This window comes from Lutjanus erythropterus, chromosome 5, assembly GCF_056507025.1.
Source record: "Lutjanus erythropterus isolate fLutEry1 chromosome 5, fLutEry1.hap2, whole genome shotgun sequence".
NCBI classification, from domain to species: Eukaryota; Metazoa; Chordata; class Actinopteri; order Lutjaniformes; family Lutjanidae; genus Lutjanus; species Lutjanus erythropterus.
In genome coordinates this window covers 32,520,552-32,538,096 of record NC_139321.1, presented here as the reverse complement: position 1 = coordinate 32,538,096, position 17,545 = coordinate 32,520,552, and the positions used below count along the sequence as shown (strand labels likewise).

At 38.4% G+C, this 17,545-nt stretch overlaps 1 protein-coding gene across 2 annotated transcripts in view; it reads left to right on the top strand.

Annotated features, from left to right (window-relative positions):
* Positions 1 to 16,269, top strand: part of LOC146327189 (C-terminal-binding protein 1) — a 40,289-nt gene extending 24,020 nt beyond the window's left edge. For both annotated transcript variants that reach the window (XM_084719666.1, XM_084719665.1), the window contains exons 2-11: positions 819 to 973; positions 4,921 to 5,065; positions 6,037 to 6,140; positions 6,559 to 6,661; positions 7,302 to 7,426; positions 8,405 to 8,494; positions 9,098 to 9,228; positions 10,653 to 10,780; positions 11,252 to 11,366; positions 13,249 to 16,269. In XM_084719666.1, the coding sequence (XP_084575792.1) occupies positions 819 to 973; positions 4,921 to 5,065; positions 6,037 to 6,140; positions 6,559 to 6,661; positions 7,302 to 7,426; positions 8,405 to 8,494; positions 9,098 to 9,228; positions 10,653 to 10,780; positions 11,252 to 11,366; positions 13,249 to 13,444 (1,292 nt within the window). In that variant the 3' untranslated portion in view covers positions 13,445 to 16,269. The remainder of the gene's footprint in view (positions 1 to 818; positions 974 to 4,920; positions 5,066 to 6,036; positions 6,141 to 6,558; positions 6,662 to 7,301; positions 7,427 to 8,404; positions 8,495 to 9,097; positions 9,229 to 10,652; positions 10,781 to 11,251; positions 11,367 to 13,248) is intronic.
* The last annotated feature ends 1,276 nt before the right edge of the window (positions 16,270 to 17,545 follow it).

The window sequence follows — 17,545 nt, the reverse complement described above, 5'->3', positions numbered from 1 at the left end:
AATAAATGCAGCTCCCATCAACCACTGCTCTTGCTAAAGCTTAACAAAGGCTTACTAGTGAGGTCTATCCGCCTTCTTATAGGTCACTTATCCTCCTGTAAGGCCTGGCAGAACTCTCAGGGTAATGGTTTAACCCGAAGAGAAGATTTAATAAAACATCCTGTAGAACGGCTGAAGGAGGGCTCACACTTACTCAGGTATTGGCAGCCCTATTTCAAAAAGTCAGAAACCAATTCAATTCAATTAAAAAATCAGTAAGAATTAACTGAAACAATAAATTCTTTTAAAGTAATGAGGCGAAAAACAGCTGTGAAACATAACTTCTCACAACAGGACTTATCTGTGTGGCAGATAGACAGCTGCTCCCGGAAATTCTTTTTTTCCCCTCCATACTTATTGTCACAGTTGTCATAGCAACTGCATCAGTCCGGAGCAGAAACATTATGGGATGCATTTGAAGCAGAACCTCGTCTGTCCCCAGGAGCAACAGCATATCTTTTTAGTTTTAGATTTCATAACTGACAACATCTGAGGAAATGCTTAAAGATGTTTCCAAGAAAGCGAATGCATGCCTGCAGGTCTAATAAAATACACACAGTAAAAATGACCTTTTTCCCAATATAAGATCTCTAATTTCTATGAGTGAGATTGGAGGTGTTTCATCATAACAATATGAAATGATGCTGATAAAATGTAATTTTACACTGCCTCTGATAATGAAACTATTTTCTGTCAATGTTGCTCTGTCCTTTTTGTCCCCACTTTTGTTCTGTCCATCTGACACCTTTTCTGTCTTTTCTTTGTGTGTGTTTGTGTAGGCATCAGGCCACCCATTATGAACGGGCCCATGCACCCACGCCCCCTTGTGGCGCTACTGGACGGACGCGACTGCACTGTGGAGATGCCCATCTTGAAAGACGTGGCGACTGTGGCATTCTGTGACGCCCAGTCCACGCAGGAAATCCACGAGAAGGTAATGTACTACATCATGTACTCACACACACGCACACTGCAAGTAAGATCAGTTCTTAAACAATGGGTTAGAGTCCATCCTCTCTGACGGCACTCATCACCTGTACCCAGAATTTCAGACCTTGCCCAAGGGTGTCCACTTTAAATACTGCTTGCCAAAATCAACAGATATAAACATTCTTTCATGTCCTCAGTCATTTCACTGCTAAACTCAAACACTAAATGGTAAGATCAGACCATCCTACTACGCTTGGTAAACATTGATCTGCTTTAATTTTAGTAGCACCCTTACTTTTTTTTTCTTATTATTATATGATGCATTTAATTGCCTTGTGTACTTTTTGAACAGTCCCTCCAGTAAGTTGCAATTGCAACAATTAAAGCAAATTCAACCAATCCCTGTGATTTCTGCAAAAAAATGCATTTTTTTCCAATCAGCAGTCCCCTGTGCAAATGTCATTCCAGTACATACGTGAAACCATACCCAATCAATTATTTATTTTTTTTGTTTTTGCTTTCATTTTGCCCCAGGCACTGAAAAAAGGTTTGTCACTGTTGCTGATGTTAATTAATGTTCTGTGCACTTCTCTATTTATGTGTAATTGTTGGTTTGCCGTTTTGACTGAGTTTGAGTTTTGTTAAAATGTTTGTAATCCTGAGTCTTTTTGCTGCTTAGAACACTCAGAACAGAATGTGGTTTTATTCTCCTTGGAACAAGGTGTCTTTTATTTTATATATTACAAGGCTGCTACTTTTTTCTCCAATTTTAACTTCCAACATGCAAAAATTTTTTTTTTGAAAAGCTGCTATGAATTCAGGCATTTTACATGGGCAAAAATTGTGTTATTACTGCTACACAACCAATTGCCCCTCAGAGGACAATAATAACTCTATTTGACATCTTAACCCTGCAAATATTTTCATGTTGATGTATAAATTGCCTAATGTTTGAAAGAAATATTTATACAAATTAAGTTAAGGGATTTAGCAAGCAGTTCAATAAAGCTAGACCTAGCTAGCTATGACAGTATACTTACAGCTAGATGGTCAGGTTTATTAAATACCAGGTGCTGCCGGACATCATTTGTCACAGATAGTATCTTTTACATTTTAGAGAGCAGCAACAGCAGTTTTTACATGAAATGAGCAATGGTAGAATTGGCACCACCTCCAGAAATATACAAAAAAATACTCACATATTTCAATCATGTGTTACTTTCTATTACAAAAATACATCAAACAGACGTTAATGTACCAGTAGTGTAAATCTCCCATAGATCTTGCCGCCTACAATCGCGTGGGGATTTCTAAATGCAAAATAGTTGCTAGAACAGCTGCTAACAAACCTACACCCCTACACATTTTTCCACAGGACACTTAACAGAAACAATGCTCTGCTCCCATTCTCCTCAGTAGTAACCACACAGTGTCACCGCCCCAATATCAAGGGACGCCTTAAAGACTCTGGATTGATTCAGCAATGGAGTTTTTTTTTTTTTAACTCTAATTATTTCCGTCCCAATTTTAGCAACGAAAGCAAGAGATTGTCCTCAGTCTCTGTTGAGAGAAGCATTTAGAGACTGTCTTGTGAGTCTGAGAACACATACTGGTATTTGCTCCAATCTCTTAATCCAAGTTTTTTTTTTGTAACTGACAAAGGGATGGAACCAAGCAAAACATTTGATTTAGGGCTTTAAAACATCCCGTCAAAAATCTTGGCATCTATGTTAGGTTAAAGTTCATATTACATATAATTAACCATTTTTTGTTATACAAGTCATCTCAGACATAGAAAAAAATACCATTAATGCTGAATTTATGTCAAATTGTTCAGGCTGTCATTATGAACAACCGAGTTGTAAAAACAAGTTCACATCCCTGTTTGGTATTTCTGAGTGCAACAGTTAGGACTAGACAATATATCCATGTTACACTGATATTGTGATGTGATAATATATGGCTTAGGTGTTGTCTTTTTGGGGTTTAAAGGCTGCATTACAGTATAGTGATGTAATTTACCAGACTGTTACTCGCCTTAACCCACTCAGTCATTACATCCACATTACTGATGATTATCCAAAATCTCATTGTGTTAATATTTTGTGAAAGCACAAATAGTTATCCCTACAATATTGTTACAACATTGATAAATATCAATATTGAGGTATTTAATAAAAAATATTGTGATATTTGATTCTGGTCATATTGCCCAGCCTAATGACAATATCCAAATGTGAAACACAATAAAAGTTGATTATTTAGGCTATTTAAACTATGTGACTACAAGGACAGCAGAAGGGGTAGCCATCTTGCAATTATGCATGAAGTAAATTTCCCTGTTTTCTCCAGTCCACTAACATTATGTGGATGCACCTACAAGAAGAATGTGAAGTTGCCACATTAAGAAATATATTGGCTGTGCATTAACAAAGTACAAAACATGCAAAAAATCAAAAGAATGAAGTATGAAGAAGAAGAAGTGGAGGAAAAATGTGAAAAGCAAATGAAAAAAAGAGTAGAGAGAGCAAAGTTAAAATGTGGGTCAGGCTCAGATCTTGCCACAGCCACTATGGATTGTAAATGGGTTTGTATGTCTGGCAGCAGGGTTAGGTCTCGTTCTGGGTGTCTGCCAGGCACACTCTCTCTGAGAGCGCGCTCAGTAGGCCACAGCGTGGGAGAAACAGATGGCTCTCCCTCGCTCACTATCTCTCTCTTGCTCTCTTGTAAGCAGCCACCTCATTGTGTAATTAAAAGGGCTTCTTTATTGTAATTGAACCGCATGTCATTTTTATCCTCTCTCGCACACATGAAGAGGAGGACTGGCAATGCGAGGAAAAGATTGTAAGATTAACTCAGAACCAATTAAAAGGTGACTGCACTGGTTTTCACACATATCCACATATTCCTGTTCTATATGACAGTCAAGTTATCCGCTTTTGAGTCATAATATTTCATTTTTCTATTTAAGACAATAAGCCATCAACCTGATTAGGAGGCAGCAGGAATCTCATAAGATTCCTACTGATATTAGGCAGTTCTGTCAAATGCAGAGACACCTTATCTTGATCCCAGTGGTTATAGAAGCTTAGTTTCCATGGTAATGATCAGGAAAAGCAGTCATTCCATGCAGGCAGAGATATTAAAAAAAAACAGGATATGAGAATGATATAAACAGCACATCCTGAAAAAAAGTGAGATGCTGAGTTTATGGAAACACTGTGACTGTGAACTCACTGAACTCTGGCTGCTGACACTCAAGAGAGATTTATGCGAAGCCACGGTTCACTTGTGTTCACACCTACACAAACACATGCTAATGACTTGACCTTTACACTTCCATATATACTGTCTGTACACAAAGCAGCACTGTCAATACTGTTGTGCAAACAGAAAGACTTTTTCACATGTGTGATTGTCTGTTTAATCCCTCAGTGTATAAGCACAGAGGTTAAGCAAAGCTGTACAGGTTTACAGATTTCACATCTACACACATACAAACACAAATTGCTAGTTAAATGACTGATTTGGATGCCAAAAGCTCACAAGGGGTCGTAAAGCCTTCTTGATTTTATGGAATGTAAGAAAACTTTAAAATCATATATTATAGTATTTAGGACTGGGCAGTATGATATATTGATATTACACTGATATTGTGACATGAGACTAAATATCGTCTTAGATTTTGGATGTCATTATATTGTGATTTTAACGGCTGCGTAACAGTAAAGTAATGCAATTTTCTGAACTTAACAGTTTTTGTGTTCACTATTGAGGTTTATCAGTTGTTCTGCAGTGTTATTGCTATACATTGAATATAATATGAAATAGTCATAAAATATATAACTTAGTCAGGGCTTGTCAGTTTACTCAATGATAGAAAAGGGGTCCCTTCAGGAAAAACTTGAAAACTACTGATTTAAGTAACTGTTTGTGTGTTGGCGTGTTCAGGTGCTGAATGAAGCTGTAGGAGCTCTGATGTACCACACCATCACTCTGATGAGAGAAGACCTGGAAAAGTTTAAAGCTCTGCGCATCATCGTCCGCATCGGCAGCGGCTATGACAACATTGACATCAAATCAGCCGGGGAACTGGGTGAGAAGGCATACATACATTCACACACACATACACACTGGAAGTGAGTGTTTACTGGACTTGTACTGCACAGCTCTGCTTAACTCAACACTCATTACATGTTCAAAACATAAACATCGTCATCCATTAACATTCATCCATAAATCTATGGAAGATCATTTGTTTCCAGTGCCCCACGCCCCTGCTTTATCCTACACAGTGATAAAGGGGTAGTTCAGATTTTCTGAAATGGGACTGTATGAGCTACTTACTGATAGTCAGGGTAGATGGCAGTCAGCAACACTGCTAATTTGGAGAAGCAGTACCAGTGTAGGAAGCTAAGCAATGTACTGCTGTGTACAGGGTTAGCAGTAACTTAAACCACCTAAAAAAATCAGTATCAGTTTAAGTGTATACTATATTTAGAATATTTGCCCTGCTGTCAGACAACATTTTCCAACGGGAAACCTTGTCTATATGAGCCAAATATCGCTCTCTGCAAAACCACCAGATTCCTTTGGTAAAAAACAGTAATTATACCTCGCAGAGCACGGCAGTCTGTTAGTTTGTTTGTGTTTTTCCTTGACTTTGGTGATTCGAAACTAATCTTTTAAAACACAAAAGTAAAAAAAAATCACAGTAAATTGCTTAGCTTTCTACTCCGGCACTCCTGCTGCTTCTCTAAACTGGGGTACCAATCTACCCCAAACTTTTTTTTGCCATGTTTGCAACAAGTCAGTAATATCTGTATTAAAAAAAGTGAAGCAAAGCCTCTGTCCTGCAGCAGCCAGAGCTTTACTTTCATCCTCTATCTTCTTCTACCAAGAGGCTCTGCCATTTTAAAGTTGCCAGTAGTGTTTGCAGTGAAAACTGCTGACACCACACCTCGAGTCTGCACTTCTCCACCAAAATAGCTTTCACCAAACTTCATCTCTCTCCTCAAATGGACCAAAAAGCTATTACTAATCCTTATCTGCTCTCTGGTCCGACAGGCATAGCTGTATGTAATATGCCAGCAGCCTCAGTGGAGGAGACGGCGGACTCCACGCTCTGTCACATCCTCACCTTGTACCGACGCACCACCTGGCTGCACCAGGTTTGTGTCATTGTGTGGCTGATAAAAAGGACTGAAATGAATTGGATTTAAATGAACTAATTCTAAATGTATTGGTTAGAGGTGTACATTCAGTATATAACTATTTTAGTTTGGACGATTACTCATAATTGTCTACTAACAAATCAGCAAAATTGAAACATTTCATTTTCTTTAGAATGTTGCTGTATTTGAAAGACGTTGATGTAAGATGTAGAAGGTACAGTAAAATGATTTGTTCCTCAAATCAGTTATAAGTCATGATCATTATCTAGACTTATTACAATATCTAAAAGGATTTACACTTTGCTTATTAAGTGCAGGCATTATGAAATATACCTTGTTTGTTTGTTAATTTGTTATGTTTTTTTTCCCTTTTGTGTGATATTTGCATATAATGAGTAAATGTTATTCACACCAGGCTCTCCGGGAGGGCACACGGGTTCAGAGCGTGGAGCAGATCAGAGAGGTGGCATCAGGAGCAGCAAGGATCAGAGGAGAGACACTGGGACTCATAGGGCTCGGTCAGTAACAACAAACATATAGCACACGTATATTTGAGTGGTTCATTCAGAGAATTTGAAGAGGGATGTATGAGGTATTTATTGATTTTCAGTGTTTTACCTACGACAGATGTTGCTTGACATACTGACTAAAGACAGACCAACATTGCCAACAAGGAGTGATGCTGCCATTGTGGCTGAAATTATTTTGTTCATTTCGTCTGATATGAGGTGGTCTGTTTGATTTAGGCTGTTCCTCGGGAACAGAGCTGAAGTTTTTAATCAAAGGATTTTTCTCTGTTTTCCATTTTCATTTCAGGAAGTTTTGTCCTTAGCTCAGCTAAATTGGCTTCCTACGGAGTTACTGCCAATAAAATATAAGCGGATTAATCTGAAGCAGAATGCAAATCTCTTCCCTGTACAGTCTGGAAGCTTTTTCAGTAATAATGAGCAGATGTGTGTAACCAGAGAATTATGTAATTTGTACAAGTCAGAAGTTTAAAAAGGAATATTAGACACACAAAAATGTTAGCTGTTGTGTTTTTTATGTTCCATTAAAATGTGTATTCATGTGTATGCAATTTGTCTGAATGCCACTGGTCACTTAGTGTGTATTAATGTGTGCGCGCCACCATGCCGGTGTGTATTCGTGTGTTTCTAGGTCGAGTGGGCCAGGCGGTCGCCCTGCGAGCTAAAGCCTTCGGCTTCAATGTGATCTTCTATGACCCTTATTTGGCTGACGGTGTAGAGAGATCCCTGGGACTACAAAGGGTCACCACACTACAGGTAGCGCACACTCACACACACACATTCAGATACGACCGTATGAGTGGCTCCATTTTGTTTCTGGGTAATCAGCAACCTTTCCACTGTTTCCAGTTATTTTTAAACTCAAAGCTGCACAGGTATGCAAGGGCTGCTTGTACGTCCAGTTTAGAGTGACACTATCAGTGGCTTTTACTGCCACAGCTAACAGACACTAACAGGAATATAGTGGCAGAGCCATAAAAGGAGCGAAAGCTAATCAGTTTCCACTTTTTATTTCCTTTTCCCTTATTTCCTAAATAAAGCGAGATCCTAAATGGTGATGTTTTGAATATTGTTATCTATACCTATTATCAAAGTGGAAAGTAGAGCTGAAACGATTAACTGATTAATCAATTAGTCCAGGTTCTCCCAAAATGTAGTGAATGTACCCCTTGGGGTGTGCCAGCTGCCTCCGGGGCAGTGGTTTCCACTCCAGTGCAGAGACACACTGGTGTGCCTTGAGGCAAGTCCAACTCAAGTTCAGTCCTACTGCACTAGACTCTCCTTCAGAATTTAGCAAATAAGAACACAGCGCTACCATGGAATTTAAACTGGTTCAGACTTCAGACTTCTTTTTACTGGGAAAAAAGTCCATTGTCTCCTCTTCTCTTTGATGACAAACACTGTATTCTCCACCAACCACCAAGACAACTATGTATTTACTGAGAAGAAGTGACGCCCTCTTGTGCACATTTACAGTAATTGTGATCATGTCAGTAATAAAAAACAAAGATATATACTTTAACACAAGTATTTGTTACAAATACATATTTATACTACTTATTGACTACCAAAAACCCAAAATAATTTGGTTTATGGAGATTTGGTTGAAAACAAATAAGAGGACAGTTTTTTAAAAATTAGACTGTGAAGCTCCTGCAGCAGTGTCCAGCTGTATAAAAACTGAAGACTGGGATAGGATTTATCTTTGGCATCTTTTTCTGTATTTCTCCTCAGGACCTGCTCTTCCACTCTGACTGTGTCTCTCTGCACTGCAGCCTCAACGAACACAACCACCACCTGATCAACGACTTCACCATCAAACAGGTAGAGGAGACAGCAGCACAACACACACATATACACTTCTGACTGAGCACAAATACACACACTTGAATGATTTATTTATTCCTACATCAACTACTACATCCTGTGGCCATGAATATTAAAGAAGTAGAGGCCCAGGGAGCCCCACTACCTACATACAGATGACAAGGTTTCTCTACTACGTGCACTGCAACGACAACTGATACACACACACACTGTTGTTCATCTCTACAGTTCAGCCTGAAGCCAGTTCTCATTCCAAGCCACAGGATGTACCCTTTAAGTACTTCTGACCTTGCTGGAGGAGGGCATGAAAGGGAAATCTCTGTACAAGAATCAATAAAATATAACATATTTATTACATGGTTCAGTTTCACTGGAATCTCTGCACTGAGAGCAGAACAGGTCTCTGTCATACGTTTGAAAGACAGTTGGATAATAGGGACAAAAAAATCACATTACATTTCAAACTGAAGAAGACTTCAGTTTAAACGCTCTTACGACAAGATGGATCAGTATGAAATGTGAATCAGGGGTAAAGGTTTTATTTTATTAGATGAAAGTAAATCACAGAGTATAAGTGTGTGTAATGTATGTGTGTTAAAGATGCGGCAGGGGGCGTTCTTGGTGAACACAGCCAGGGGGGGTTTGGTGGATGAGAAGGCTCTGGCTCAGGCCCTGAAGGAAGGGAGGATACGTGGAGCTGCTCTGGATGTTCATGAGACAGAACCTTTCAGGTGACACTGACTTTTTTATTATTTATTTCAGATTAATGTTGTTGAAGAAATAACTGTTCTGATCTGTTAAACATACTTCCCACCACATATCTCTAAATATGTCTGTATATGTATATATAAATGTATTTGTTTGCAGCTAAAGAAAATGTGAATTATAGAGGAATGAATAGTTATGAATAACGGTCATACTCAAACACGATACTGCTTATAGCAGCCATTCCCAAACTTAAAAATGCCATGGCCAACTTTGAAATCACAAAAACCTTTAATTACAACTCTGATCAGCATACGGGACTAATCGAACCAATGACAAAAGAAGATATGTTCCAGTATTAATGTGACAGTTCACCTGTATGATGTGACACACATCAAACTAGGACAGACAATAACAATCATTGTACATCCCATTGATATGTTTAATTAGTTCTGATAACAAAAATTGAAATTTTTTTATTGTTTTTCATGGCCTCTCAGGGCCCAGCAGGTGGGTCAACTATTTTGATAATCGGTTAACTGGTTTGAGTACATTAAAAAAAAAAGAAAAAAAAAAAAAAAAGAAAAGTAAAGATTCCCTGCTTCTAGCTTGAATGTGAATATTTTCTGGTTTCTTTACTCCTTTATGACTATGAACTGAATACTTCTGTATTGTAGGCAAAACAAGAAATTTGAGAACGTCATCTTGCGATTTGGGAAACACTGACATTTTTCACCATTTTCTGACATGTTATAGACCAAATTACTAATCAATTAATTGACAATGAAAATAATTGTTAGTTGCAGCCCTTATCTGAAGACATTACATTTGGATCTAGAGTGTGTTTTCATTTTTTCAATATTTTTTTCCATTTTATAGACTATGGCCTTGATCAGACTGCCAGTTCAAAGTTTTTTTTAATCCAGATTGTATCAGGATTGATTTGAGTGAGTCTGAACAGCAAAAAAACAATGCTATTTTTACAAATTGGATCCAAGTCGCATTTGGCGGTGGTCTGAAATGCGAAAAATTCCAATTGGATTTCCATAGATGCATCTCAGTTCGGCCGCTCAGTCTGCTCAAATGATTGATGATTTCAAAGTGTCTTTTTGCCACATGTAAAATCCAGTGATGGAAGTCCATCAGAGTGGCTGAGCAGAATCAACACAGAGAACAACAGTCTGTGGACACTGAAATGAACTGTCTTTTGGCACTTTAGGAAGAGGCTTATACTTGAACAAGATAAAATATCAAGAGATATTTTATATAGTTTACAGACAAATAACAGAGCAGACAGACTGATTTAAAAAACAAGTCTTATTTGCCTGCAGCCTGAACAAAGCCAGACCCATTAATTGTGTAACTGAAAAAATAATCTATAAATGAGTCAACAATAAATGAAGTCATTTGTTGTGGCTGTAACTGATTGTAGACTGTCTGTACATGTCAGTTTCAGTCAGGGCCCGCTGAAGGATGCTCCCAACCTGATCTGTACCCCACATGCTGCCTGGTACAGCGAACAGGCATCGCTGGAGATGAGAGAGGAGGCAGCCAGGGAGATCCGAAGGGCTATCACAGGTAGTGCACGCACACAAGCACAGACCCACATACACACAGGAAACATGACCCCTGCTGGAAAATGTAAACCCATGTCCAAAAATAGGTATTTTTAGGTGTTCTGCTGCAGTCAAGCATAAACCATCCTTCATATTCCTTTTGCACAGAGAGATTTAAAGGCTTTTCACAGTCTGCCTCTCTCTTTCTTTCTAACCACTTCCTCCTTTCTATCCTTTTCTTCTTCTTCCTATTTCTCATCCTCTGCTTTCCCAAGTGGCTCAGTCTTTACCTTTGTCTTGTTTAATCTCATCTAACTTTTGTGTCTCTGTGGAAAATCACACCTGCCTTGAAATGCAGTGCAGTAACACTAAACACTAACAAGATCCCCAGTGTGAACTATAGAACACTGGACTATTCATTTGATTTATATATATATATATATATTTTTTACCTTCATTTCTCTTGCTCTCTTTGTTTTGCCCTGATTTCCAGGTCGTATCCCAGACAGTCTGAAAAACTGTGTGAATAAAGAGTTCCTCACCCAGAACAACCACTGGGCAGGAGTTGACCCAGCTACCGTCCACCCCGAGCTCAACGGGGCTTATAGGTAATAAATGTCAAGATCACATACGCATGTCTACATATACAGTGCTCGACAAATTTATTAGACCACCTCTCATAAAATGAAAACATAAATATTTTGGAAATCTTTCAAAAACTTATTTAAAAAAAACAAAAACTTTAAAACTAAAAATGTTAAAAATAACAAACTGAAACAACTAAATACTCCTTTTTCACACATAATAACAAAAAAACGTAATATTTTGCATGGCCTCCTTTGGCATTGCATTCTTGCTGGCATTGTTTTTATGTACTTTTCACGAGTCTCTTTTGTTATTGAGGTCCAAATAGTTTCTAGCTGTTCCCACAAATTTGCTTTAGATGAAACGTCAATCTTTGAACCTACTAAATCCCAAATTTGTTCAATAGGATTCAATCTGGACTTTGACTTGACCAGTCCATCAGTTCCAGTGTTCCAGATTTTTTTTCTTGGTCAAATAGTCTCTGCACAGCTTTGAAGTTTGCTTTGGGTCATTGTCTTGTTGGTATATGAACCCACAACCAATCAGATTAATTCCAGAAGGGATTCCATGATGCACTAAGATGTTGTGGTAGACGTTCTTGTTCATGATACCGTCGATTTTCACTAATTTTTCCATGCCGTTTCCACAAATGGAACCCCATACCATAATGGAATCTCCACCATGTTTCACTGTGGGTGCATCTGTTATTAAAATGTTCTCCAGCTTTTCTGCGGACATAAACACGATGATGCTGACCGAAGAGTTAAAACTTGGACTCGTCTGTCCAGAGTACCTTCTTCCAGTCATCAACAGTCCAGTGTTTGTGCTCCCTGGACAATCTGAGGATTTTCTGGGTGTTTCCAGGCTACAATAATGGCTTCGTAGCAGCTCGTCTTCCCTTTAAGCGTTGTTCCATCAGTCATCTGCTTATGATCATTCTGGAGACTTTCTCAGACTCTGATCTAGAAGCATTTATCTCTGCCTGAAGATCAGCAGTGGTTTTCCTTCTGTCTCTAGTACTTAAAATCTTGAGGTGTCTGACATCTGCTTCAGTTAATTTCTGTTTCCTGCCTCTTCCTTGGTGCATTTTGTAAGTACCAGTCTTGGCAGTTGACTCCAAAGCATACTTGACCACACTGTGAGACACTTTTTGTCTTTACCTATTTGTCTCAGAGACCATCCAGCATCATGCTTTAATGCAGACTCTTTCATTTTCAGTCAGCTCTCAACGTTTTACCATTTTGAACAGGAATGAGGAATTTCAAACTGAATTCACCTTTTTATACCCAAATTTGAGCCGGCTCACTGGGCTTCTCTGAGAAGTCAGAAAAAAAATCAAGCATAACATTCAACCACTAAAACTAATTTTTCTGTTCAGGAATGCAAGTAAATAACTATAATTTGACATCTTTACTTTACTACTATATTACTATTTTTTCTGTATTTCTTTGTAAAACAGTAAATTCTCATTGAAAACTCATGGATAACAATAATAATTATATTTTAGCATTGAAAATATCGTTTTGGTTAAAGAGCTTCTACATACACTACCATTACAGAAACATAAAAAATGACTTTGGTAATTACCAAACCTTACATTGGGTGGTGGTCTAATAAATTTGTTAAGCACTGTATATAGTCTTCACCTCTGCTACTATTTTTTTTTTTTAACAAATCCCCAAACATTATGGAGGTGCACTAAACACTAAATAAAAGATAAAGGAAAAAATATGTGACAAAACAGCATCACAATGAAGTACTGCAGTGCTGAAGAGATGCACAGTCAATGCTTTCCTTAGTTTGATGTACATCTTGTACTCAAGATGTAAGGAAACCTGTTTTCAGAATTGAACGTGTTCTTTCAGTTGTTATTTGATGACTCAGTTTTGCCTCTCTCATCTCCAGGTATCCCCCAGGAGTGGTGAGCTTGCCAGCTGGTGGCCTCCCGCCACCCGTTGAAGGCATTGTGCCCAGCGCCGTGCCCATCACACACACCCTCCCGCCCGCTGTCACACACCCTCCTCATGCCCCGTCCCCTGGACAAAATACAGTCAAGCCACCAGAGGGCGACAGAGAGCAGCATCCGAACGACCAACTGTAGCCACACACACAAAAACATACACACACACACAAACACACACGCACACACATGCACACACGCTTGCCTGTGTTGTCTGTGACTGGAGGAGGTTGGCATGGCAACCAGGATCACAGCGACAAGTTCCCTAGTGACAAGTTGTTATCAGACAGGTTCACAGAGTGTCAGATCGACAGGTTGAGGTCCCAGTAACAATTGATTCACAACTCTCTGGCAATTTGTTTCCAGCAGCCAGCTCACACTCCAAAGATGAAGAAAAGGAAGATGATGAATAAAGAGGATGATAAGGAGGAGTGGATAGCTGTCAGACAGTTTTCCTCCAACCTGAAATCCTGAGAAAGACTGTAAAGATCCAGAGGTTTATCATCTCATAAGTATAATCAACTTTTAAACAGTTTTCTCTGCCAGAAGTTAAAAAATAACAATAAATATCTGTTGATTTGGGAAGAAAATATACTGAATCAAATTCTGCTGTCTTAGACTGTAGTGTGTCCAAAGTTAGAGGGGCCTGTTTCATGTCATTCTCTCCTTTTCTGTGTCCTTTCCTTAGTTTGATGTACAAGCAAAAGTAGTAGGTTATGAAATGAATGTAACCTGTCTGTGTACAGTTTTTAGACTTACAGCAAGAAGATACTGATATTTGTATTCCAGTCTTAACAAAAACAAGGGGTATGTGATCTCTCTATGTAGCCAAACTGGTTTGAGAATACAATATCTGTTTTGTTTTTTGTTTTTGTTTTTTTAATGTGTCCCCAAATTAACAAGCCCCCCTCCACCCCCCACCCCCCAAAAAAGAGGCAGCTTTTTGCACACCATCTCAGGAAATTAAGTTTCCGCAGTTGGTATATTATTTTTTAAACATTTTTAGTTTTAAAAATTCCTTTTGATGCCACTCAGTGCTTTTGTTTTTCTACCTGCTTGCCTTTTTGTGTCCCGCTACATTAGAAAAAAACTTTAACGAAAGCTAAAGTTGATCTAATGTTTGCTTTTGTTTGTTATGTTTAAGGGGCATGTGATTTTGCTCTTGGGACTTGTGTAAATGTTTGACCCAAATTGAGGGGGTTGTGGGAGGAAAGGCTATAGGGAGGTGGCGTAATGGTATGCTTGGCTGGGACAACTTTACCCCTAGTTGCAACTTGAATTTACAAAATAAAGTGATGGGGTCAATTACTTTGGAGAACGAAGCAGGTTGTGGAGGAGGCAATGCACTAAGAGTTTGTAGCAGCTTACAGGTTGGGAAACAGTCTCATGAAGTTTATTATCTTCGTCTTTTTCATGTCTAATAATCCAGAACTTCCACTATTACACACATTAATTGTCCAGGTTATGAAGCATCAACTGTTCAGCATACTAATGCTTATAAATGACGCAGAACATTAGTGAATCAGTGTGTTGCTTCATGCTACAATATCAGTGTTGCCCTTCTAGCTATGGATCTGTCACATCAGCAACAATACTTACGAAACAGAAAACTCTATATATCAGTTATTCAACTGCTCTGTTTTGCCAAAATATTTTTTGATTACTATTTGAAGTTAAATTCACTTGTATAGATGTGACATCCAGTCAAAGATAGTTAATGGTTACTGACTGGTGAGGAACAGTTGTGTTCTTGAAGTTTAAATACTATGTGACTTGGGATGACCAACAAAGTATGTTTTAACAAATTGAGAGCCATCATATATGCACAATAAAGTGAAGACGTTTCATGATAGCATGTCAGAACATACTAATTTCTCCAGTCTAGTATCCCTTTAACATTTCATGATGGGTCCTTCCTGAGTATACCGTTGAGCCACCCTCTGTGGCCTCTGTGTCTATGTGTACATATGGTGTTCTGCCTGCCTGTGTCAATGTGACTTGGTTGTATCTGTGTCTAAAAAAGCAGCACTGGGAGGAGGGGTGGTGGCTAGTACTCTCCACAAGGCATCATTACAAAGACTGCCATCTAAATACACAACAAAACACTATGTGAAAAACTAAAACGCTTCAAAATCTAAGCTAGCAAACTGAGACAGTATTCTGTGCTTTTACTGGTTACATTCCCACAATGTAAACAAGATGCTGATATTGTTATATCAGTTTTAAAATATCTGAGTTTTTCTATCTGGAAAATTTAATACTGATTCCAGTTCATGTGTTGTTGGTGTTAGCAGGCCAGCTAAGTGACGGTGCTTTTTGGATCCCCTTCTACCAGCAGCTGAGTAGTAAAAACAGTTCACTGTTGCCTACCTGGTCTTCTTCATGGTGAGGTAGTAAGAGTAGCAATCAGGGATGGAAATTTCACTAGCCGTTGGTGAGTGTTTACCAGCCCAGGCTAGTTGCTGAGTACTCACTGGCCAGAATCTGAAGGGGGTGTCTAGTACAGTAGGTACTGAGGTGACATTTAAATGTCATCTTCAGACTAGAGCCCCCAAAACCTTGAAAAGAATGCTGGAATATTTTGAATTTTATTCTTAATCTTTCCTCACTAGTTGCCTGCCGTTCAGTGGAGGAGAAACTCTTTGCTAATACTTCCAAATACAAACTGTAAGCATTCCTCATTCAAAACCGATGGGTGCCACGAGTAAAAACAACAGACTAGCTTTTAAAGTGTTAAGGTGCTCCTTGAAATTCCATCCCTGGTAGTAACACACAGTCCACTGTTGCCTACCTTGGTCCCCTTTATGGTAAAGTAGTAGGCGTAGCAATATACAGTATACATATTCTATATTCTACAGTAAATATCATTATTTTTGGTCAAAACTGACAACCTGACAAAGATATGTTTGTGACTGTATGCATTTGTATGAATTATTTTAAAAGGAAATAAACTGTGGAAAGGTGAAGTTTGTATTTCATTCATCTCTAACCTAGATGTTTGTATACACTTTCTTTTAATCTTCATAATACTGTGTACTTTTTTGGTCGTTAACAACAGGGGTCTGGAACCCGCAGCTCCTGAACCGGATGTGGCACTTCTGCACCTCTCCAGTATCTCACTGAGGCTTTGACAACAAATTAAACTAAAATGATTCATGGTTCTTCTTTTTTTTAAACATTTTATTTTCACTTATTGTTGCAGGCCTAAGGTCATTCTAACACTTTCTTATTTGTTTATTTTGACTGGGGCTGCCAAATCTAAAACCAGAATAGTTGCCAAGAAAAAGTATTTACATGGTTCAACGTTTATGTTTTTTTTTTTTTTTTTTTTTTTTTTGTTTTTTTCATCTGCCTGGTTGGGCAAGTGGGTCAGAAATCTCTTCAAACTGGCTCATTTATTAGCGGCTTTCAGAAAAAAAAAAAAAAAGCTAAACTCAAACTTAATTGTGATGTCTAATGTAGAACTACAATGTCCATAAAATGTCACAAAATAGTGAAAAATGTCCATCACAATTTTTCCAACGTGATGTCAGTCTATAACCAGACATATTCAGTTCAATATGATGTGAAACAAAGAAAAGCAGGAAATCTCCACATTTTCTTTCTTGGCCAAAAAAGGTTTTTTTGACAGCAAAAGTTGCTGACCTCTGGTATACAAGAAACTGTTTTGTACTAACAGAAAATAATATCAGACACAAAGACAAATATCAACCCAGTATTGACTGCCAGTTTGAAAACTTAAAGTAACAGTCAGGATCTTCATTTTGTTCTCTTTGACAGCACCTATGGTGTTACTAAGCAGTAACTGCAGGTGGGTTTTTGCACCTCATGAGATCTAAACAGCAGTTGGCCACGCCTTCATAATAATTTGAGGTTGATCTTTTCCGTTTGATCAGTTCAGACGTAAGGGAACATACTTGTTTGTTTTTTTCAGAGAAAATGATTTTTCCATTAAAATTGTGACTCAAATAGCAAGTATGATATGTCAAAAAATAACTACAATATGATTTTTTTTTAACATCATTCAGCAAGCAGTTGAGTTAAAACTGATTAGGCAATCAGTATAAAATAAATCAGCAAGTACTTTTCATTCATTCATTCATTTTCTGTAATCGCTTATTCCGTAAGGGTCGTGGGCTGCTGGAGCCTATCCCAGCTGACATTGGGCGAGAGGTGGGGTTCACCAGGGACAAGTCGCCGGTTCATCGCAGGGCTGACACATAGAGACAGACAACCACTCAC